General features: G+C 32.4%; 2 protein-coding genes across 3 annotated transcripts in view; one reads left to right on the top strand and one right to left on the bottom strand.

Annotated features, from left to right (window-relative positions):
* Positions 1–22,983, bottom strand: part of LOC131851318 (dihydropyrimidinase) — a 51,211-nt gene extending 28,228 nt beyond the window's left edge. Inside the window, exons 1-2 of one of the 2 annotated variants that reach the window (XM_059201814.1) lie at positions 22,819–22,983; positions 391–485 (exon numbers count right to left, since the gene is read on the bottom strand). In XM_059201814.1, coding sequence (XP_059057797.1) covers positions 391–485; positions 22,819–22,860 — 137 coding nt within the window. In that variant the 5' untranslated portion in view covers positions 22,861–22,983. Of the gene's footprint in view, positions 1–390; positions 486–2,904; positions 3,022–22,818 lie in introns of those variants that run through there. The other variant, XM_059201808.1, reaches the window with a different exon arrangement.
* A 481-nt stretch (positions 22,984–23,464) lies between these two features.
* Positions 23,465–24,928, top strand: part of LOC131851354 (endothelin-converting enzyme homolog) — a 47,708-nt gene continuing 46,244 nt past the window's right edge. Inside the window, exon 1 of the mRNA XM_059201849.1 lies at positions 23,465–23,558. Within this exon, the coding sequence (XP_059057832.1) occupies positions 23,526–23,558 (33 nt within the window). The 5' untranslated portion in view covers positions 23,465–23,525. The remainder of the gene's footprint in view (positions 23,559–24,928) is intronic.

The raw sequence follows: 24,928 nt of genomic DNA, 5'->3' as shown, positions 1-24,928 counted from the left end.
ATAAGTAGTAGTTAATTTTCTGTATTGTGGTTATCATAAATATCTACATACATTATCATGCTTCGACAAGACGCAGTAGTAATTATTTCTGCCCTGTTGCCTCTTTGCCATGTTTTTTTGCAATACTCATGCATTATAATTTAATATGACGTGTAACGGCCACAGTAGATATAAATATTGCAGGTTCGATCCTAGTCGTCTAGACGCCACTGCCTTTGATCGACGGATGGATTGACTTGGTGAAGTTTTTTTTAGTCTTTTAAAAACAAACAATGTTCTAGAAGGTTCCCGAATATAATTATAATTACAAGCGGTTTGTGTTGAGCGAATGTAGACCCAAGAAGAACGAGAAAATACTTGGGTAAGAGAATATGAATGAAAGGTACTTACTTGATGACGCCATCCTCGATGTACACGTCGGCGTCTTCCATTCCATCATCGTTGACAACACGGCCATTCTTGATTAGCAGCCGATTTTGGGAACTCTGCAACAAGAAAAATTTTTGTTTATTTTTCAATAAATTAAAAAGTTTATAATACAAGACATCCAATTACATAAGCAATTCCATAATTAAAATCAAAGGTTATATTTAGTCATCATCATCAACATCTGCTTCTTCCTTATCCCATTTATTTGGATGATTAAGGGTTAATGGAAGAGGAAAACATATTACGCCGAATACATTTTTCTCTTCCATTCATCCCTGTTCGCAGTCATCTCGTTATTTACTCCCTTTCTTACCTTATCATCTTTCACACAATACATCCATCTCTATTTCGGCCTTTCTACCCCCTTATACCACATTCATATGTAACACGTCCCTTAAAATGTTATCATCATTCTTACGGATTACATGCCCAAACCACAACAAACGATTACTCCTCAACCTCTCCGACACCGGCGCCACTTTCATACTTCCTCTAACGTATTTGGTATCCAGTTCAGAAAATAATTTTCATCGAAACTCGTTACCTAAACTAATACTTGTAAATACTTCGTTTGTAAAAGTTTAATTAAATTTAAAAATTGCCTTTGTTGTTATTATGGACTTTTTCCTATTCTATTCTAGCGCCACCTACCACCTTTTGTCTTCGGTCTACCCAAAGATGTGTGTAAGAGATTGCGTAAGCGATAAGACGTATATAGGCAGTCTTCTAGAAACTTTTGAGTTCTGTCCCCTATTACTTTGTTAATTTTGATTCCTGTAATATAGGTGCAATGCGGAATATATGATTAATAAAGTAAATACTTGATGAATTTAAAAATTCCTGTCATTTGCTAAAAACTGCATTATTAGAAAGAAAGAGAGAAAAACATTTATTGTCAACCATTATATACATAGCGAGCTTATTTGCTAGCTATTTGTTGGATTTATTATTAAAAAAATACATTTCTCCACAATACTTGAACCCATCGGAAAACTGTTATTTAGACGTCGTTTAATCGCTTGCTATATACATAATTTATTTATTCGCCATTTCAAGTAAACGTCTGAAAATATAATGTGGCTAGGCACCATTAATTAATAGATTTGACAAATTAAGGCACGCCCTCGTCAACCAATTAATTTAGGCCTGACAGACACACCTAAACGTATTAGGGTTATCCCGAGTTTGTAATTTGTCTGACTTGCTGCTTTATTTTTTTTTAAGTAAGTACAACAGGAATCTAACCTACAATAGGTACTGTCACAACGGAGAACTAAGATGTCATGTGGTAACATGGTATGTACCCTGTAATTTCACTATCATATCTCATCTATAAAGATTGATGATGAGATGAGTTTGATGATATGGTAGTTAAGGCGAGAGATGTAAGGCATACAACTGAAAAGCGAATGTTGAGATAGATAAGAATGAGCAAGATAAAGAATGAATACATCAGATGAAGTATGAAAGTAAAACTAGTGTTGGAGAAGTTGAGAAATCGTCTGTAATGGTATAAGCATGCAATGTGTAGGAATGAAAAGCATATTTTAATGAAAGTATTATATATAAATGTGGGTAGTAAGGGCAGAGGTAGGCCGATAATGAGAGGGATGAACAGTGTGAAAGGAGAAATAACAGGATGTCTGCGAACAGGGATGAATGGAAGAGAACAAATAAATGAATGTAACATATTACACCGACCACAAATGATGAAGATGATGATGATCTGACATTTGGAACACTGGCAAATTAAAATAGAAAGTCATATATCATTCTAATGTTCAGTTTTCCGTTAATTTCTATTAATTCTACAGTTATCAGCATACATTATAAGTTTAACATAGTGGAATAAATTAGACAATGACAATTGAAAAAATAGACAAAATTGTTGTAAGGAAATTTCTGATCAAAATTAATTGAACGCAGCTCAAGAGTTCTGTACAGTAATTGCAGAATAAATTTAGTTAAGGATAGACTTATGGAAAATGATAAACTTTAAAATTTTACAAAGTGCAATAAGAGAGCAATTATCATATGTTTTATTAGATGTTGCACTGCCCTCCTGAAAATTCAACCGATCGTTGAAACTATGTAACATCTTGTAATTATTGTAAAAAGAAAAATTTGTGAACACAGTTCCACACAAAATGTATTTTAATAAAATTGATGCCGGCTTTCATGTACGGACAAAACCAAGAAAATAATTCTTTGCAAACAAATCGTTACATAGATTCATAGAAAAAATATTTTATTCCTATTGAATATACATATATTCTTATTACAGAATACATATATCGTTTTTATTTTCTATTACAATCTATTAAAGCGCCTTTATATTAAGAATGCTTTGTCCTAACTTGGTCTAATCCAAAATTATCGTCATCTGCGGTTACCGCAGTAAACCGTATCCTAAAACGTTTTACAACAAAATCAATCTTCACGCATTTGGCTTTAGATTTACTTTCCAGAACTTACTTTAATGTTAATTCCAGAAACAGACGAAGCCGTCGTGTCAATGGTCATATTTAAAATTCGATTTTCAAATTTTATATTTGGAATTCGCGTTCAAAGCCGATGGCGACCGACGCGCCTCGCGCGGGACACTGACTGAAACTGAAAATGCGATGCCGAAAATAGAAGGCATAACGCTCCCCTCGGTTTCAGCGTTCTTTAGAACTAGTATGTTTTCTTGACAACGCCGAAAGAAAGTGATAAAAGATTGTACGGAATCCTATGGGTAACTGTTTTCAAACACTTTATTCTACAAAACAAAGATAATTTTTCATGTAGAATATAATTTCACGACTGCAATCCCACATAGGATAGTTTTCTGTCATTGTTAAGTAACATATTGATAGCAATGGGCGACCCCATTGCTATTAATGTGTACAGATACAGTGTTAGTATAGATTACAAACAATCACAACAACAAATCTCTGTGTCAGAGAGGAAATGTCAGGTCACGTGGCTCCTTGATACAACCTTATATAGTGTTCTGAATTTCCTAAGATTGGTTAACTGGGCTGACTTCATACTCATTATTTAATCTTTGTGTCTTGCCATTTATGAGGGCTAAGATGCCATGTCTCCGTATCTTGTAATTTCCCTGGCAACAACCTAGCATTCCTGGTAAATTCGCTACTATGGGTTAAATACCCGACATCATGCTCATCCCATATTCTTCATGAGTTGCTATTTCCGACCTCCGAATGGGAAGTCATGTCTTTGTATCTTGTAATTTCACTGCCATATTTATAGCCTACATAGCTAGTTTTTTAGCACGCAGATTGCTTTACATAAGGTCTACATGGCATGAAAGTAAATATAATTTTCACACAACTAAGTATATGTTATTGAACACCATAAAAAGCGACAGTGCCATTTTCGTACATAGTTGAGAGCAGAAAAACAGGTATAATGGAATATGGACGCGATCATGAGAATCAACTTTCCCATTCGATGCGTTTCTTTTCCATCAAAGACATTGAACTATTTACGTACAATCAGCTTGGTATTTATCGATATCTGTATTCTCATTGTAGTCCATTGCAGCTAGCAGAAGTTTCTTTATAATGTATTATTTAAACTGAATCGAGGTTCATCATTTTAAATTTTACAATTTAATATATTGTATCTATATTCCCATATCATCATTTATTAAATTATTTAACAATTTCTGTATGTATTAGGTACTTTGCTGATATACAGTAGAAATGTCTATAATTATAATAAACTTCATAAACTTAATAAATAATACTCTTATGCTTTTGAGTACGTGTGCTAGGACCACACCCGGGTCCTTAACAAGTTTTTTTTATGTAAACAAGCTGACGATTCACATGACGGAATTTCACTGCCCTTTAAATCATTGCACTGCTGCGGACCCAGTGCTTCTGGACGTGGATATAGACATAAATACTTGAATTGAATGTATATATAGTATATTGTAATTTACTAGCATAGTTTATAAGTTGTTTACTATCATAATATGGATACATATCCGAATTAAATAAAATATAAAAATAAATAAATCTAAACAGCTTGAGAAACAAAATACTTAGGAGCACAAATCTGTGAGGAAGACGTACAAAGTCTAGAAGTTTCTAGTGATGAATCAAATTGTAATAATCCCTTTTTTTCCCGCTGACTGTACATTAGAACTATAATTGCTTCTGATTACATTAATAAGAAACGTGATGGGTATATTGCAGTTACATACGATGAGAGTGGTTTTTATGAAGCCATTATAATACACATTTGCATAATATATGTACTTCTATGTGCTGTATATATGTTTTATACCAATCATATCATTCAGTATTTTACGGATTTCACACTAAATAATTTAGCGCACGAGATATGACAGCATGCAATGTTTGACGACAAGAAAGAATGTTATTTGACTAAGATTACCATTTCGAAATTTTAATATTTTACAAAATGGCGGAGGCGAACCTAAAAATGTTACTAAGGTTAACATGGCTGTTCAAAACTGTTTTATTTATCTTTTTTATTGTCTATGTTTTTTATAATAGATTATTATTTTATACATGACATTAGTCGGTAAAATTTGTTAACTACACCGGTGTCCTTTTTGCGCGGATCGTCATTGATCTCTTTTCTTTTCAATTTCCAAATTTGAAAATATTAACAAAATGGCGGATTAGTAAATAATTATATAAGATTAATGTAACATTAATCATTGGAAAGACCTAATATGGACAGAAGTGATTTTATGTAATTTGAGACTCATGTAAGTACATACCAAAAATTGAAATCGTAAGCCTGTATTTATTATTATTAATGTTTGTTTAAATGTGTAAAGTTATTAATAAATTATTATAATTTGAAATTTGAAAATGTGAAGAGAAAAACAAAATGGCGGAGTGTTAAATACTAAAACTTCTGACTAATAATGAACTTTTTAATTGAAATTCAAACAACGTTCAGCAGTAATAACCTACAAAATTAACATTGTGGAAACGGAACTGTTTATTTGTTTATTCATTATTTTTTTAATGGACGATGATCGATCGGTGATCCCGCGTATGCTAGTACGTCGACGGGGCTCTTATGAGGATTTATTTGGTTGTATGTCTGTAATGGATGAACTCAAAAATTATACTTAATCTATTTTAAAAATTCTTCCACTGTTTAGGTAACAGTCGTAGTGTGTACAAAACTCACAAAGATATGAGCACACGGGCAAATCCGGGCCATTGGTTAAGTATATTTTATATAAAATAAATATAATTAAATCCCTCGTCTGACATCCTCGGTGGTCAAGCTGTTTGATACACCGCCTTACTTCCGATATTCGCGGGTTCGATTCTTCGCACTGCAAAAACACTAATATTCATAAGTAGGATTGTTTGTATCAGTTTAGGTGTTTTTATCTACCTATATTATGTTAGTATTTACAGAAAACATATCTATGTATATACACAATTATCTAGTACCTATAAAACCACCCTTACTTAACTTAGGACTGGATGGCGCTGTGTAAATTGTCCAAGGTTATTATTATTATTATCATCCTTAAAATATATTTAAGCATTTCTATGAGTTATTTAGTATCCAAAGTACAAGTTCTTCTAAGTTTGATCCTAGACAGCGCAGTGTGAATTGTTCTAAATTAACATTTCTATTAAATATTAATATCAACAATGTTACAGAGACTTTCGCTGGTTTATTGTCTAAATTTACACAGAGTAGCGGAAATTTAAAACAAAAGAACTGCATCACCGTCCGTGACGCAACACGTAACAGTGAATGAACAGATGATCCTACAAATCTCGGTAACAATACTCCCACGCGTGGCTTTCTAAAATCGTAAGTGACCGGCATTAGGCTGGTGTTCCACCAATCCAAAGCTATGCGAGGATATCGAATAAGACATGTATAAACACTGTAAGTAGAGAACTAAACATCAATACGATATTAAATTTCCATTAAGCTGGTGTTCCACTAACCAATGCTATGCGAGGATATCGAGTTAGACACTTATACACACTTTAAGTAAAGAACTAAACACCAATACGGTATAAAATTTAGAAGTTGTACACAAAATACATATTTAGCATGTAATAAAATATTAGATAATAAATAATCCATGTAATTAAATAAATAAAAAATCACATTTATAGTAAACAGGTCTAATACGCTCTATTAAGTTCCTACAATTTAGTAGGGACTGACAGGGGCCTAATCTAGCCCTACAACAAATCACAGAGAACTTAAAGAGTTAGAACGTGAAAGTAGAAAATGATATAATATATCCCAGGTCATATTATCTCTAGTTATTTTAATTCTTATTTGGCAGTGGATATTTAACTTTAAACTATGTGAAAATAGTGTTTCTTCTCGCATGGGATGTTTACTTTAAAAGTATGGTTGTGCTAGTTTGCATTTGAATATTGACTAAGAGTTCGAACTTCCGATAACAAATATGTCGGCAAATATATCTTAAAATTGTTGATAAGGGCACCAAAGAATATTCTAGAATAGTCATACACCTATATATGCTACTAAAAGCTTAGTTTGCCAGCTGTGTTCCATGGGATAACTAGAATACGGACCCATAACACTTTAGTCATCAAGCCTGGCAACGCTTGTTTACTACGGGCGTCGTAATACTTTGATTTCAATATAATTGCCTAATAATTCTTCATCCTCGCCTTCTCGTTACGCGGGGTCGGCTTTCTCAATTTTGAGGCACCATGCATTTCGGTGATAAGCATCGTCATTTGTCGTCCATATTTTCATGTCCCTATGGATATTAGTCATTAGCTTTTAGTGGTTTGTCATCATCCTCTTTTTATTGAAGCCATAGAAATGCTCTTTTCACAACGTGGTTTTCGGGTTTATGCAAAATATAATATGTCCATACCACCTAAGTCTACATATAGCAAATATAAGAATTTGCTATTCAAATTAAGTAAAAAAATTTTGACTATTGTCGAATATCCGATATCTAGGTATCAACCGGTACCTACACATCGAGTTGATATCTGTGAATGAGGCACACTTAAACATAGAACAGATAGTGGTGTGTGTTCTGTGTAAATAGATAACGAGACTTGTAACTTAAACAATCAGTGAGACATACCACAGATGTCTAATATAAATATATTACTGTTTATATACTAGTCGATATCAGTGATACACATAGTAACGATCTGTTTCATAGGTTACAACCGATATCGCCAATATATAGCTATTAAAATATAATGTATTGATGTATTGATATCTGCTAATTGAAACCAATACATCGCAGACTTACGACAATATTGGATTAAAGCAAATATTTCATATGTTTTAAATTAGACTTTAAAGCTAAAAATTTTGAGTGGATAATCCAAATTTTGCAATTTTTTATTAACTCAGTTTTGTACTAGGTGTGGGATATATAGACATTATTAAATCAACCAATTTTACTTACTTACCAAGTCAACAGACTTTACTGAAGAAATTATGAATTTCAGATATTTATTCTGGAGGTGATCGATATTAGAAAAACATAGATGTCGTCATCGATCATCATGTACCTACTGAGGTATACCTACATATGTTTCCACTACGCCTGTTATTGTTTTTATTTAGCCACTACAATTTATTTTTATTTTATGTTATCGAATTCTTAATATCGATGTCGAAATATTGATATTTTACTATTAAACATCTATTTTTAGTGGGAAAATATAGATCGAGTGACGATCATTCCTAATAATATTTTTAAATTCCAAAAATACTATAAGTATGTATATGTGTCTGTAGCAACGTTAGTAGTACATAATATAGATAGAATGCGTAGGGCTGTCTACTTTCCTAAAAGCCCCTACAACTGTACAAACTGACAACATATTGTATTTCTTTGTAAAGATATCCGCAAAACTCATTAGGAGAAAACGAAGGACGATTTAATTTGTTTTTAAGTTGCCCTCAACATTAATAAATTAGTGTAATTCAATTTAGGTGCAATAAAAATTTTAGTTCTTACTAGAAGAAGAGTTCTTTTAATAAATTTGACAGCGTTTTTTTGGGCTACTCTAAGGCAGCCAACAGCATTAGAGTAGCCTGTAAAATAAGCAGCTGGCTTTTACAGATTCACAGGTCGATAGGGGGCGAATGCAGATGCCAAATCCGCAAAAGGACTTATGGAGCGGCTGAAGGCCAACTCCCACCTGACGGATGCGACTTTAGTCTGAGGGCACCGCTAGGGGTTCGAACCTCGGCTCAGGCCAACGTAATTTCGGTCCCGTTGGACGGGTAGGGGAGGGGAGGGATAATTTGACAGCTACATAATAAGTATAAGGTACATAGGTATAATAAACTTAGGAATAGAAGCGCATGTGACTTGACGGTCTCGGTGTTTTAGCGGTTTCATGAATTCATGATTATGATTGTTTATAGCGGTCTGGTTCTTTTCTATATATAATATATATGTATTTACGAAAAAATATAACTATCTATGTATTTATCAATTGTCTAGTATACAGAACACAAGCTTTAGGTAGTTTAACTTGTACTACATGGCGCTGTGTAAATTGTCCTGAGATTATTACTATTGTTGTGATTTCAGAAATGCTGTTATAAAGTACATAGGCAACGATTACCAATTTCAATTAAATGGCCAGCTTCGTATTCCAGTTACATAAAAAAAATATTACATACTCGTAATATGATATGCTTCATAGATTACATCGATGACTAATTCAAAGCAACTTGAAGATATCATGGTTTAGTATAATGGGTGACTTTTATGGCAATCCGCTTTGGATTTCCTTTGTGGTCGTGACCTTGGCGATTCATCACGCGTGTTACATGTGAGTGACGTACTTGTATTGTGTTCCTTCCTTGCATAATCCGTTTATTTTTTCTATGGGATGCCCTTGGTCCCCATGACAGTACCGATTATATTAGAAGCTAGCTGTTAACCGCGAGTTCGTCTGCGTAGGATTTTTATTTATTATAATAGCGTTTATTTTATTGTATTAAAAAAAATGATAAAAACGCGCGGTCGACATCGTAGATTTTTTAAAATAAAAGTAAAAGTTAAATTCTCGTCAAAATCGGTTCAACCGTTTTAAAGACAAAAAAAACAGTAAGACAAAAAATATTAATTTAACTTTTTGATGTAAGCAAAGCTGTAAAGCCGCTAGTTTCAAATTACAAACAGACAATCCCAATTTAATGCAAATTATAAAATAGGTACTTTAAACTAAACAATAAATTACAAAAGTAAACTAAATATAAAAGTACTACGTAGTAGTGGTAAGTACAAAAGGGGCCTTATCGCTTAAACCGATCTCTTACAGAATAGTTTCAATATATGAAACACCTTTTTGTTGCAAAAACAAAACAGTTGGAAACATAATCAGGAGTGTAAAGTCAATGTGACATTCACGCAATGTCAGGGAAAATAGCTAAACAGATTATAAATATTGTTAAACGGGTTTTAACACAAACAACGTTATGGTAAACAAACGTATTTTCCACTTTTGACGTTTCGACTGGGTTGCACTAGCCGTGGTCACTGACTGAAGTAACAGCGAATATTGAGTGCTGCTGGCAGTTTGTTCAGCTACCATCATTAAATTGCCCGACGAAAAATCGAAAACCCAATCGAGGTAAATACGTTTATTTACAATAAATATATTCATATTAAAACACGTATAACTTATTAATAATTAGTACGAAACACAACAGTTTAAAAATAAATAAGTAAAACACCCGGGCTGAGATGATAATGATGATGATGAACAAACGAAGACATGTGAAGGTTGACGCATATATTTGCCGATAAAATATATTATTTACCATCTACCCGCTCTTCAGTTTACTTACGATCATGGTGGTTTAAACACTGCCGAAATAACTAAGTAAAAATAAAACGTGGCAAGTTCCTGTAATTTTTACTAAATATGCGTATAAATAATGACCGCGTCAAGTTTAAAACAGTATTTAACAAAACTGAGTTGTTCTTATTTCGTTACCATTCTATTACACACGCGTATATGTTCTTCCTAACCATTGGCACTCATTTAAAAGCCGTAAATATCACAATAAAGATTAGATCATAGCATTTAGAAAGCCAGAATAACTACACTTGATAAGTTTTATCTCACTCTGAAGTACTTGTATAACAGCGCTGTAATAAATGAAATAGATATAATAATCAATATTGGTTATATATTTTTTTATGGATGATAAAGGACTGATGCATCCGACTGCGCTAACGGTTAATGCTGGCGGGGCACCAGTGGAGGACGATAAGATGAGCATGAGATCAAGTTAGTTAGCCCTTGTGGCAAATTCACCAGAATTTGCCACGGTGGTTTAAACCGGGAACCGCCGGGGGTCAACCTGACAGAGTCCATTGCTAGCAATGGGGTTCTTAATCCCATTATCCCCGTCATTGTTTATTATACCGCTTTAACTGCGCTTCCAATGAACCGGTGCCCCCGGTCGCCCCTCCGATCGATCCCCCGTCCAATTCAAACGGGGATCGAAATTACGACGGCCTGAGCCGAGGTTCGAACCCCTAGCGGTGCCCTCAGACTAAAGTCGTATCCGTCAGGCGGGAGTTGGTCTTCAGCCGCTCCATAAGTCCTTCCGCGCGTTTGGAGTGCCATCTGCAATCGTCCCCTATAGTCCGGTGAAGCCGTAAAGGCCAGCTGCGGCCAACAGCATTAGAGTAGTCGGAAAAAAATTACTTCCAATGCCTATCCTTACCCAATAACCGTATTTTGTTGACGTTTTATGCTCGATCAGATCATGGAAAAAAATTAGCGAGCGGTTGGCTGTAAGACAAATCTCGCCAAGACGTCCTATGCCAATAACCGTCTTTTGTTGAAGTTTTACGCTCGATCAGATCATGCAAAGAAAGTAGGCGGTACTGTAAGACAAATAAATCTCACCAAGTGGGTTAGTCACCCGAGCTGTGACATAATGTCTGTTTGTTTATGTGGTTGACCGACTGTGTCATCGTATATCGATTATGTAACTGCGGTCTCTTTTAAACTATTTATGTAATACGTAAATCATATTTAACTTTCAACCAAAATTTATAAAATAATATAAGTAAATTAATGTCTTCAGGTCTAAAGATTTCTTATTACTCTTAAAAAACGTGCTTATTTAATAATCATAAAAAAGATGATAAAATGTAGTTGTAATGTTGTTGTAACATATTAAAAAAGTATATTACAGCAACGTACCCGCGGGCAAAAGTTAGGAATGAAATGAATAGAATGTAAAGGTTTGGTCAATGGCGCTTATGAATTGTAATGGATTAAATTCTGTAGGTATGTATATTACATATTATATAGGATATACATAGAAAACGTACGTAATAATTATTATTAAAAATTAGAACTCAATCTACACAGTCCCAAACTACTAAACAACTAATAGTAATACTTAAAGAAGGTTTTTGTTTTGTAAATACATAGAAATCTCCACGTCAATCATATTCATTAATAACAATGTTTGGATCGTGCGAGAATCGAATCCGGCACCATCAGAAGTAAGGTGGTGTGCTAAACCGCTAGACCACCAAGGCTGTCAATTACTATTTCACTATGTCTATCAGTTGTCATTCAATATTTATTATTGTCTGCTTTATTATGAAATGACTAATGTCTATAATTATATAAACAAAGCATTTATTATAAGTGTTCAGTAGGCATGTTTTTAAAATTTTATTTTACTATTAACACTTCCATGTTCTTGGACGACGCGAGTTAAATCAAAAATATATAAAAACAAATAAATATATCTTTAACCATGTAGGTTTGTTACAGACACTAATGATACGTTAAATCTAATATGAGTTAGGAAAATAGAGCACAGAAGAACTGAGAAGAAATTCTGCTCTCAGTCTTATCATTCTTCTCCTCACTGTACGTCACTATTATAATAATTAAAACTTGAAGTTTAGAATATTACCAGCATGCTATTAAATTGTACATCATTATAATACATAATAATTAAAATTGAAGTTTAGAATGTACAGTGACCAGAATGCTATTAAATTACAATGAATTTCATTAAATATAATTCATTGAGTAGACATAAATAATTAACTAACAAATTTGGTATTTTTTTTCCCGATCTTGTAATGCTGTTGACCTCAGCTGACCTTTACAACTTCACCAGTCAAAAATGGGGGCTAGTATAAGAGCCCTCTAAACTCTCGGAAGTATATATGGAAAGGCCAAGTTCTTTCTATTTTTTTATGTTGTGGAAAACTCTTCTAATGTCTTTCCACCTGCCAAAGGGGCCATGAAGGGGTGTCTGGGATTTTACGCACTGTTTTCTGTGTATATTATATACATATATACAGAAAAATATCTAAGTACTTATTTATATCAGTTGTCTAGTATCCATAACACAAGCTCTTCTTACCGTGGAACTAGATGGCGCTGTGTTAATTGTCCAGGGTTATTTAGTTATTGTTTTACCCATATAAGTACTACTTTCAAGATATAAATACACAATATTGCAATTTATTACAACTGTTAAGTAATCCATTGTGTCTCTTGACACTTAACCCAAAAATTATTAGCAATGCAGATTTGTACTAACGCTCGTGTATTAATTATAATACTTTTCACTAAATACTGTAAATAATATGCATATAAGTACGTTGACTCTTAAGGAACAAATATACTAACGAAAGAAAGAACAAACCCTGGGAGAGAGCCGCTTGAAACGCAAAGGAAATACCAATTATTATATTCTATACTAGCTGTCACCCAAGTCTTCGTCCGAGTGGATATTAACTTTCTTTTTAATTTAAAAAAATTACTGCCTAAGTTACTCCTTATAACATTACCGATTTTAACACGATTTTAACTAGCAAATAGCGAGTGTAAATCCCGTCAAATTCGGTCCAGCCATTTTAGAGATTAACAAGACAATAGACAGATATTTTGTTTATGCAAGTACCGTAGATATCTTCATATATACATTTAGTAAAAAGCTTATGATTTGATATTACAAACAGACACTACACGTTTATTTATTAGTCGTGATATATATTTAATACCCACAAGTTCTTATTCTTTGAGGTAAAAGATAGCCGTGTCTAGTGTCCGATTTCGTGATGTCAAATTTCATTAAGATCTATTTAGTCATGAATACTAAACAAACGGACAGAACAACAAACATACTTTTATATTATAGTGCCTATTAGTACGAATAAATGATTGACGATACATGATTTAGGGGTCCTATATTTTTTATTTCTATATCATCAACATATAAAAATTACGTGTCACGTTGTTTGTCCTCGATGGAATCCTAAACTACTGAACCGATTGCAAATTTGGTTTGCACATTGTGTGCAATTTGATCCAACTTGAAATATAGGATAGCTTACATCTCAATTTAAAGTCGCAATATTATTTTATTGTCTTAATATTGTATATATAAAGAAACTGTTAGCCACAGCAACGCGTGGCCGGTACTAGCGGACTAGTATGAAATAAAAAATATACGACCCTAAATAATGTATCCAAGATATACCTAACTAAATATATGTTAAAATGTGCTTTAATTTCAAATACACACACATTTTTAGACTTGTTTGTTTGTTAATTAAACAAATGATTTTAATATCTCCACTACTTAGATACTTTTGCTACTATCGTAATAAAAATTAAGTGCTAAATATACTTGCTTAATAAAGTATCGGAAGTACTTCAAAATTTAAATGTTTCCTACAGTGTACAGTGATTCTCAAACTGTAGACGATATTTATTTTATGGCAGATTGCCGTCGTCAGGGCCGTGACCAGACATAATTCATATTTATATTTTATTATTATTACAAATGTATGTTAATGAGTAATATAAATAAAAAAATCCATATTCTTTTTATGTAACAGGCATGGCAAACAATTTGATTGTCCACGAGGTGGTAAGTGGTAACCGTTGACGTCTATGTATATAGACAGTACCACTGTCATCACGTCATCATATGATGTGATGACAGTATTTTCCTACATTGGTTACTATTCTGGAAGACTAAGGTGTAACGTTTCAGTAGCCTGTAATTTCGCTGCAATATCCTGACCCTTTAACCGAAACAAAGCTAAAAAAGCAAGTTTGGGGGTAGAAATAGGACAAAGTGACATAGATGACTTTGTAGTGAGTCAGACTCGGTAAGTTTTTTTTAAATTTGGACTACTCACACATCGTCTCCTAGACCCTTTTGATTAGAGAGTTTTACTTCACTAGAGCTTTTTGTTATGATATAAATACATAGATAGATTTTGTTTTGTATCTCTCGTCTGGTTATTTTCTATGTATATTAAGTAAGTATGTACTTAATATACATAGAAAACACCGAGTTTGATACAAACAATCATACTCATGAATACAAATGTTTGTAACGTGCGAGGAATATAATAAATTATATCGATGTTTTAGATATAAATTTTATATTTCAGTATCTAGTTTTAGAGAGATCTTTTAATACAGAAACAATATAAAATAGATTGGGAACCACTGCTCTGCTATATTTAGGGATTGAGGACGGTTACCATTTATTAATGTATAAAGACACCGTATGCAGATACGAATAGAGATTAAAATGCAACGACAACTTGATGCATGTTGATTAGATTAACACAGCTGACAGGTTTAAGTGGTATAGTCACGTATTATCAGATAGGAGTGTACTTGTTGAATAGGTACAGTCAACCTAATAAAAAAGTGTACAATTACGAAGCGAAATAAAGGACGTCATCAGAATATTGAGTGTGTTTTACCGTTGCATCAAATATGTGAAGATGACAGGCAGTTCTAATGGTAGAACTCTAACGAGTTTCTCTAATTTTAGACTTTATTATGAATTTAGTAACCTTAAAAAACACAGAAGAACGAACTTTTTCATATATAATAGTAGCAGTTATGTTGTTCTCAATATGTAATTTTTTTAATTGGCTATCAATTTATTGAGCCAATATTTTTTAGTAATTACTAGTTGACCAGTCAACATAGTTCTGCCTTGACTATGAATATTTATTTCGCGCTGATATATATATAAAAAACGGTGCAATTTTCTTAGTTTTTTCTTCATTTCTTATGACAAAAAAACTAAGAACCTTCTACGGATAATAAAAACCACTATAAAAAAATAATTAGGGAAATCTGTCCAGCTGTTCACGCGTGACACCGTGACGAAAAGAAATAGGGAATCTATATAAAAAAATTGGATATATTTATTTTTATTTTATTTCTGCCACGGTAGAGACAATGCACCACACACTTCGAACTCCTGGCCCCGAAGTGTGTGGTTATTGTTATATATAGATTAATACAAAATCAAATTTGCTATCATTATAATATTAATTAAATTTATTATAATAATGCAATTTAAATATTTAGGCACAAGTTTAAATTATAAGATTTGCCTTGTTTATAATATTAATTTAGAATTAAATACATATAATACATCAGTTTCAATGGTGGTCAGTACAAATGGTAATAATTCTACGGTAATTGTAAATAATATGTGTATAAGCTTTGACTTAATATTCGTGAGAATTTTCTAGTAGTTAGAGTTAGGAAACGAGCTATTTTGCAATATGGATGTACGTATGTAATTTTTCAATTTGCTCATATTACACATTATAGGGTTAAGCTAAAGCTAATATTTATAAGTACCGTCCAGGCTTCACACGGTTGCATTAGAAATCTTTAAATTTCTCTGCTTGTTCTATACTATAATAAAAATGTATCTTACATAAAAGCCTTCCTCTTGGATCGCTCTATCTATTGCTGAAAACTGCATTAAAATTCGTTGCGTAATTTAAAAGATATAAGCGAACAGACATCGGCGGCGACTTTGTTTTATACTACGAAAAGATTTTGCACATTTTCTTACTAATTAATATTCTAAATATACCAGTTTGTTAAGAATGAGTGGATGTTTTCGTCTCCTTCATTCAATAATTGCACTACAGATTCGAGTGACACGTCATACATTTTTTTTTTTTGGAAATGGAAATTTCATGGAAATTTCATTATAATCGCTTCCTGATTGTGATTTATAAACATTAATTTTAAAGTGATAGGTCTAAGAATAAACTGTATTATTTCGCTTGCTAATATAAATAGCTAGTTAACACAGACCGTAATTTATCGGTTCCGGTCGATATATCCGGTTATAAATCCGTCCCTTACGTGTCCCGATGGGACAGATTGCATGTACAGTGTAGATAAACTTGTAAATTTTCATTTGCCGCTAAAAAGTGAAAGTTGGCACGCATGAGCAGTTTATGCGAGCGGTCTACTAGATCAATACGATATACAATAATTTCTAAGTCAGTTGTTATTGTTAAATTTCACCGTTTATATTTGTTAGAGAGTTTTCTTTTCATTGAATATAATTTTCTTAATTTTCTTAATTTAAGTGGAATGGCAAACGAGCTGTCCATGTGACGGTAAACGGTAACCCTTGAATATCTACATGAACAGTACCACGGACAAGTCATCATGTGACGCTTATGCGTTGTCAATGTTGTAATTCTAGAGGACTATTGTGTCAAGATTACGGAGTATTACAATTACTGCAACGAAAAAATTCACATATATACTGCAGGTATCAAACATTTTTTCATTATTAGATAAATAATATAACAAGGTTTCTAGTATAGTATTTAAAATTTGTATATTTTTATTAATTTCTGTAAAATTTTTCAACTTAAATTTCCAATAAAAACAAATTTATTGTAAAAAAATCTGATCAATATTTACTAAGGAATGTTTTTTTCTCTCTTCTGGCTCCGGCTAAGGCACACGTTTCCTATTTTGAACATATTTTATAATTAGAATATCTACATAACATTAGAAAAAATAAACTTATTCAAACTCTTGATTTTGTCTATGCTCCTTAAGGAAAGCTGTTCCGGGTTGCTATACGTATTCCGACCTTAATATCATACAATTAAAGTACATAATTAGCGATCTAACTACAATTCTGGCTGTATAATGGCAATATGAACTGTAAAATAGAATAATTTCGGCAAATTTATGGTAATGAGTTCGTTAGCACGTTCAATGAATTACCATTGTGTTAACCTCATTACGATAAGAAATTAGATCTAAGTTCGATTATTACGGTTTTTCAAGTACAATGACCGGTGAAAACCTAGCCGGTTCGGAATTTTCATATTCAATATCTACTTCTGAATATATACAAATTCCGAACCGGTTAAGTTTGTTAGAAAGGAGGATTGTGAGTGATGGGGAATAGTTGACTCATTGGTAGCAAACTCGCACCGTATCTGGTCGACCTCAAAATGGTAACTTAATTTTCATACATCTTCTTCCCCTGATGCCCACCTATGGTAGAGGTCGCTCTACAGATTCAGAAATATATAATACAAAATACATACACATACAAATACTCTATGTGAGAGAGGGAGGGGGGGGGGGATTGTTAGTAAAAAATGTGGATGGTTATAAAAGCAGAGAAAGGCTGAAAAAGAGATGGATGGCTGTGTGAAAGACGATGTGGTAAGAAAGGGAGTAAATACCGAGATGAGAATACCGAAATAGCGAATAGAGATGAACTGAAGGGAAAAACATATTACGACGACCACAAATAAATGGGATAAGAAAAGAAGCAGATGATGATGATGTACATATTACAGTACAAATTTTATTAAAGAGCATGTGACATATAATTATTTTTAAAACATAATGAGATCGAACAGACGTAATAATTAAAAATCATTAACACTAGAAAACAGACTTCCAAGTATTGCAGTAAATTGAATGCAACATTCCAAAGATTTATATTGAAAAGTGGTGACCGCACGTCGCCCAGTTTACGTCTGAGACAGTAGCAATCAACACTTTGTATTCCCGGGCTGCACGCGACTATTTTTTTATAAATGATAATGTAATGATGCACCGACCTGCGCTAACGGTTTACGCTGATGGGTCATCCGTGGAGGATGATAAAATGAACTTGAAGTCAGGTCATAGTAAATTTTATCACGATAGTTTCTAGGGGGAACAGCGTGGAGGTCAATCTGACATTGCTAGCAATGGGGTTATTAGTCCATATCACTAGCGTGTACATTTTATTTGATCTTTTTTTTCTCAATTGTTGTTTATATTGTATTTTTTACATTGCACTGAATAAAACATTTTTCTTTCTTTCACTAACAATCCCTATCCCCCCACGTGACTATATTACCGATGATTGTGATGTGTTTCAGGTGAGATATGGTAGTGAAATCGACACTTAAGTCATCCCATGGGATGTATAATCATCATTATATAATAAATAACATTGTCCGTGGATTCATGCATTTATGGTGACGGTTCCTAATTATATCCAGGTTATCCAACACCTTGTTTGCCGTACGATTCCTTCGTAGTATTGAATTAAAAAGTGTTTTATTATTAATATTTGTACAATATTAGCACATATTATTATTATTATTATTAATTATAATTATTAATACACACAATAAATAACATTATTGGTATTAAATTATATATATTTTAATTATATTACGTCTTAACTATTTCTTTTGTGACGAATAATAAAATAACAATAAACTTTCCTATAAATTACAAATAAATATATTGAAAAATTTGAGCGAATTAACATTCAAAACTGATTTAGTTTAATTGAGATTTAATACACATTATTTTTATAATATAAAATGTAATTTAAATACAGTCAGAGCAGAGTTTCTTTTCAGTTCTTCTCGTCTCAAACTACTTCGAACTTAGGGTACATTTGACTTCACATACGATATTTTAATGTGTATGATTTAAGTGGTAATATAAATTAATGCATTACAATTAAAAATACTAATAAAAAGGCATTTATTATTTAATAAATAATATACTATCGTAAAGTGAGTAACGACATTTCAGATTTTTAGAGTGTACAATAAATATAATAATATGAAACATTATAAATGTAACATCCGTCAAGTGAGTAGCGGGCCTGCAATGAGAACGCCTGTTTTAACGCATACATAAATCATGCTTTACGGCCCTTTGTACGGAACTGAGGGGAAGAGTCCCCCATGATTGTGGCGAGAATAGATCAGCTTGCCATGTCTTATAGGATTCATACTTGACTTAACACATAGTTTGCGTTTTCAAGTATACTTAAATTAATAAACTCTTTTAGTTACTACAGTAAGAAGATATGGTTTTTTTATAACTGCCAAACTAGAATGTTTCTTATGTCTATATATATGCGTATAGACATACTAACATATATAGACCCGAGAACTTAGCACAACCTTGCGAAACCTGTAAAAAGGTCTCTTTTCTGGGAAGGGTGTGGTAAGCAAAAAAATTAAGATCAATTCATCCAATACTAAGAGAACGTATATTTTATTTTATTGAGATCAACATAAAATCACACAGAAGGGTATATTAAGGTTTCTTAATGTAACTAAATAATCTGTATTTCTAATGTTTTCAGTATTTACACTACTGTACCTTCTTCGTTATTTTGACAAAGTTGAAAGTTGCGAAACGTTATTATTACTTGCCTTATCCTATGTACAAATTTACATCGAGTTTAATTAGTTATTGTAGAATATATTCATAGTCGCATATTTTGTATGCAGAAAGGCTGCGACATGCAGCCTATCGTCGACCTTTTTAATGTCGTTTAATTATTAAACAATAAATAAAATTACATACGTCTTGTCTATAGTTACAACATTACAAATATATTAAATTAAAATCAATAGGCGTCGCGGGTTACAACTAGTCAAGCACAACTTTCATAATCTCTTGTGTTTACAAATATACTTAAGAGTATATTTATTTTCTATAAATAATAGTTAAAATATTTATATCCAAACACACGACCCGCTATTATTATAATAAATCTTATCACATATGGCTCAGCTTGAGCTCTTGAACATTTGTTAATGTATCTATTTTTATAATTCAAGGTTAATGTTAGCGAGTTAGTTGTTAATTCGACTAAGTAATATAGGAAGGGAGGGGATTGTTAGTAATAGGGTAATAGGGACTTGTGGTCAGGTAAGAATGTGGTATTAAAGCTCGACCTCCTCGCGGTGTCTCATTAAACAAATTTGGTTAATTATTAGTGAATTCGTCACGAAGGGCTAAGTTCATCCAACACTGTTTACACTGACCATTCTAGGGGACGGAGATAGTTAGTCTTAGAGTAATAGACCTTACAATGTACTGTTGGTCGACCTCCAAGCACCTCTGAAAACCATTGTGATTAATTCGTGGTTTACCAGGGTGTTAAATTCCACATGATGGGTTAACCGTACCTGACTTCATGTTACCTTCCATTGCCCCCGCAAGCCCCCGTATATCGTTGGCGCAGGCGGGAGCACCATTTATAATAATAATACACATTTATCGCGAATATATTATTGACATTAACATGAATTACAAACAGCTATATTTTTAATTCAATTGGCAGTATGTACACACAAGTACAACCACATAAACATAATAAATAAATATTCATAAATAAAAATACTGATATGATTTATATGTAGCTGACTGTACCTGGTTACGATTTTATTATGCAAAGATAATATTACAAAAACCGTAGTTTTAATGTCTCAGACAAAAAATTACAACGGATGACACCCATTTGGGCCAAACCTTAGCGAGCAAATCCTGTATCCACTGCGCATGTCACGTCCAGTCGGCAACAAAGGTCCAACAAACATACATATATATGTATAGGGAGGTACTGTATTTTGAGGTCATTCACACTCAAGGACGGATATTATGCTAATCATAAATCTGAGATCAAAAGTACCATTATATTTTTTTATTATAAATAAGAATTATGTGTTCTGTTCAATTTTTATATGATTTTCTACTGTAAGTAGAAAATCATATAAAAATTGAACAGAACATTGTTTAAAACAAAAATACCACTTATGTATTCTATATTTTTTTTAAACTAACAGAGCTTAATAAATAAGATATAACTATAATAATGTAAAAGAACTTATCTGTTGAATAAACATATTATTTTTTTCTTTACAGGATTAACAAAACTGTCTGTACTAAAAAAAAAAGTAGTGATTTTATTATGTTATATCGATGCGTAATAACTTTGCAAAAGGTAAATGAAATTCGAGAATTTTGACATGCTTCCGTAACCTGTAACATTCTAACTCTACACTTCAAAGACATCACGCTTTTCTAAATTATACGAAAAAAAAACTGTTATCGGAAGAGATTTTTGTGGTTAGATAGTTCTACTTATTATTTTAGATTGGTACGTACGTAATAACTTCACAAAATCTGAATTAATTTCGATAATTTTGTTCTAAACTGACTATTACTATCGATTTTTGATCTAATTTTCAAATGTTAATTTTTTTAAGAATACAAGTTAATTATGTTGTTTTGTGCTTATTTTATTGATATGTATTGAAAGGATTAACAGAAAAATAAACAAATATTTAATTATAGTACCTAAGTAAGTAATATATTATTTTATTTCATACTTGGTGCTACTCCCAGCTTCGTCGAGTTTTATGTTCACGTGTTAGGTACTAAGCCGAAAGTATTTATGATACTGAAAAACATTCCCAAACAAGCTAAGAGGAAACTGATAACGTACCTATAAGAGGTTTAAATTCTCGGTTTTGCTATAAACTGCGCGATCACGTGATCGATTTAGAAGAAAAGTGTTTTCATGGAACGTAGGTAGGTTGTCTGGAGTCTGGAAGAGATTGCATTAGCGATAAGACCGTCTTATGTGCCTACATTTTCATTTATATTATGTTCTCATTTATTTGTCACTGCTAGTACATATAATATACCTATTTCTAAAATTTGGATTGAAATTCGAAATCATTTGACTAACTGAAATGGATATTACAAGATTAACATGAAAAATATTGCATGAAATCTGTCTAAAATGCTATAAATGAGTAATTAGTGATTATTCAGCGACGTCTTCGTCGACAAATATGTCCATCAAAGAAAGTCGATTTACAGTAACGTAAATAGGTACCTAGGAATCTACAGTAAAATGGTCGCAAATAGTAATTGCGATATGAAGTATACATAGCTATCACGAAATATTAAGATAGTTCATACCGTAAATATGAAATCTTCACGTTATCTGAAATACCTACAAAAAAGCCGGTGGGAAAATCTATTCATACACCCATCTGCAAGCACCGACAACCTCGACAATACTCGCTAAAATTAGGTCATACATGACTCACACAGAATAAATTACAATAAAAATAGCATATATTAAGTGAATATTTTAAATAAAAAGGGTTGACGTCCTACAAGAAAACATAAAAGCTGCAAAGTACCCAGTTCAATTATTTTTTATTGCGAATTTACAGAAAAACAACAGGTGTTGAAGACTTACCTGCAAATGTATAGGCACTTTCTTTACTGGAGCGCTAGCCATTGTCACGAAATCCAATCACAAATTCACTCACACGATGTTCTTAAAAATCCGATTTATTACCGGAGCGCGGTATTAATTTGTCGATCTTTTTATGTACGCACCACTATTAAACACTATCGACGAATGCGTACTGATTATTCATATTTCATTGAGTCGTACTAGATTTCCCCTCCTGTGCGCAAGCGTAAAAACTTAGTGATCTCGACAGCAGCACAATTCGAACTCTGTAGTTTCAAAGAAAGATAACAGATGTCACTCTTACTAATTATAGTAAAAAAAAGGTGCAACTAACTTTCTGATATATAGTAAAACATGTATTCATTTAATTTGAAATGGAACGATATAAAAACTTATTATTTAGTTCTTTTAATAAATACTTTCACATAAATATCTGAACAAAACCGATTAACAGATTTTTTTAATAGTTATGTTGTTTCAGTGAAGTTGCATAGATGGCGCTTTTTATAAATTTTACGTCGATCATTATATTTGACGAGAAACGAAACCGAGTGAACCAAAACATTCAATCGAAACATGCCTCGGGTGTTACCGATTTTTCGCGCCCGAAATATTCGCGGCCAGTGAATAATAAAAAATATAATTTTAATTATTATTTACCGCGGTTTGTTATACATAGTGCAGTGGTTTGTGCGTATCTCGTACATATGCCAACGTTACATCTGAAACCTGGAATTACGGTAAAATATTTTGTCTTGACATTAAACCATGAGTATTTTCATGGTTTCTTGCGTTTACGTTTTGTAATATAAATAGAAATGTATTATCATCCATACAAACATTTACAAATCGCAAGAAACTATAATTTCGTGTTTACTAACCGATTCAAAAGCATTATTCGCTTTATGTAAAGGCACTCGGTGAAAAAATATTTAATACAGCTTCTGGAAAATGGTGAACCGTTGAAAACATAATTATCTAAACATCATTTAATGTACAATAAAAAAAATTATAAAATGAAAATGAAACCTGTTCAACCATTCCGTTGTTACCCTGAATGGTTTAATCTGGTATTTCTTTCACGGTCATAGAATTTTATCCGTCATCTTGTCATTAATTTATTTGCAGCTGTTTTCAGCTTTTTCATCCGTTTTGATCCGTAATTTCCCGTTCTTGTGATAATTTTCGGAAATAATTTCAATTCATATATTTATTTAAAAGAGCAACACTCAAGTTTCTTGCTCATTCTTCTTGTGATGAGTCTACACGTCCCGAATGAATGGTAGAATAAAACTAACTCTAACACAGGTCTTTTAAATATCTAACTAAAATTTCTATAATTTTTTATTATTTTGGTGCAAATAAATAGTAGTTATACAAAAATTATAAATTTATGATTTTTTTAATTATATCTATCCATATATTTTTATAGGTAGGTATAATTTAGGAAGTGTTTAATTTTTAAATAAGCGATTAGGACTTTAAAAAAGGACTAACATCGAGTAAATTTTTTTTTAAGAATAAATAAATAATAATAAAATCAGAAAATAACGTAATTGGCAAAGCAATCACGAAATATTTACTGAAAGAAATCCCATCATAACAAAAATACACCATACCATTATGTACCTATACATTACCATATACATTCCATATATAATAAAAAAAAAATCTAGAAAGTGTACTAGTATCTAGGACAGTATCTACATAATCGAGACAGTCTTTGGTGCTCTAACACAGCATCAAAAGAGTCATTATTTAGAAACCTTGCTGATAAGAAATAATCTATGTTCCACTATTGCTTTATCTATAGATCCACTCTGATTGCATTGAACCTGATCTTCAAAGTAGCCGATGAGGTTACAATAAGATGTATGAAATAATAAATTTATATATTTTCGTATAATATCTTATTAATATTATAAATGCCAAAGTTTTTTAGTATGGATGGATGTTTGTTACTCTTTCACGCAAAAACTACTGAACGGATTTTGATAAAACTTTACTGTACACGGTACGGTACATCAAAATAACATATAGGCTATAAATTTAATGCCGGGTACAGCCAGTACACCAACAACCCTCTTTCCCCCGAGAGTAAAGTAAGAGT

This window comes from Achroia grisella, unplaced genomic scaffold, assembly GCF_030625045.1.
Source record: "Achroia grisella isolate CSIRO2021 unplaced genomic scaffold, CSIRO_AGI_Agris_v1 utg1174, whole genome shotgun sequence".
In the NCBI taxonomy this organism is placed as follows: domain Eukaryota; kingdom Metazoa; phylum Arthropoda; class Insecta; order Lepidoptera; family Pyralidae; genus Achroia; species Achroia grisella.
This window is presented reverse-complemented; position numbering and strand designations above follow the sequence as displayed.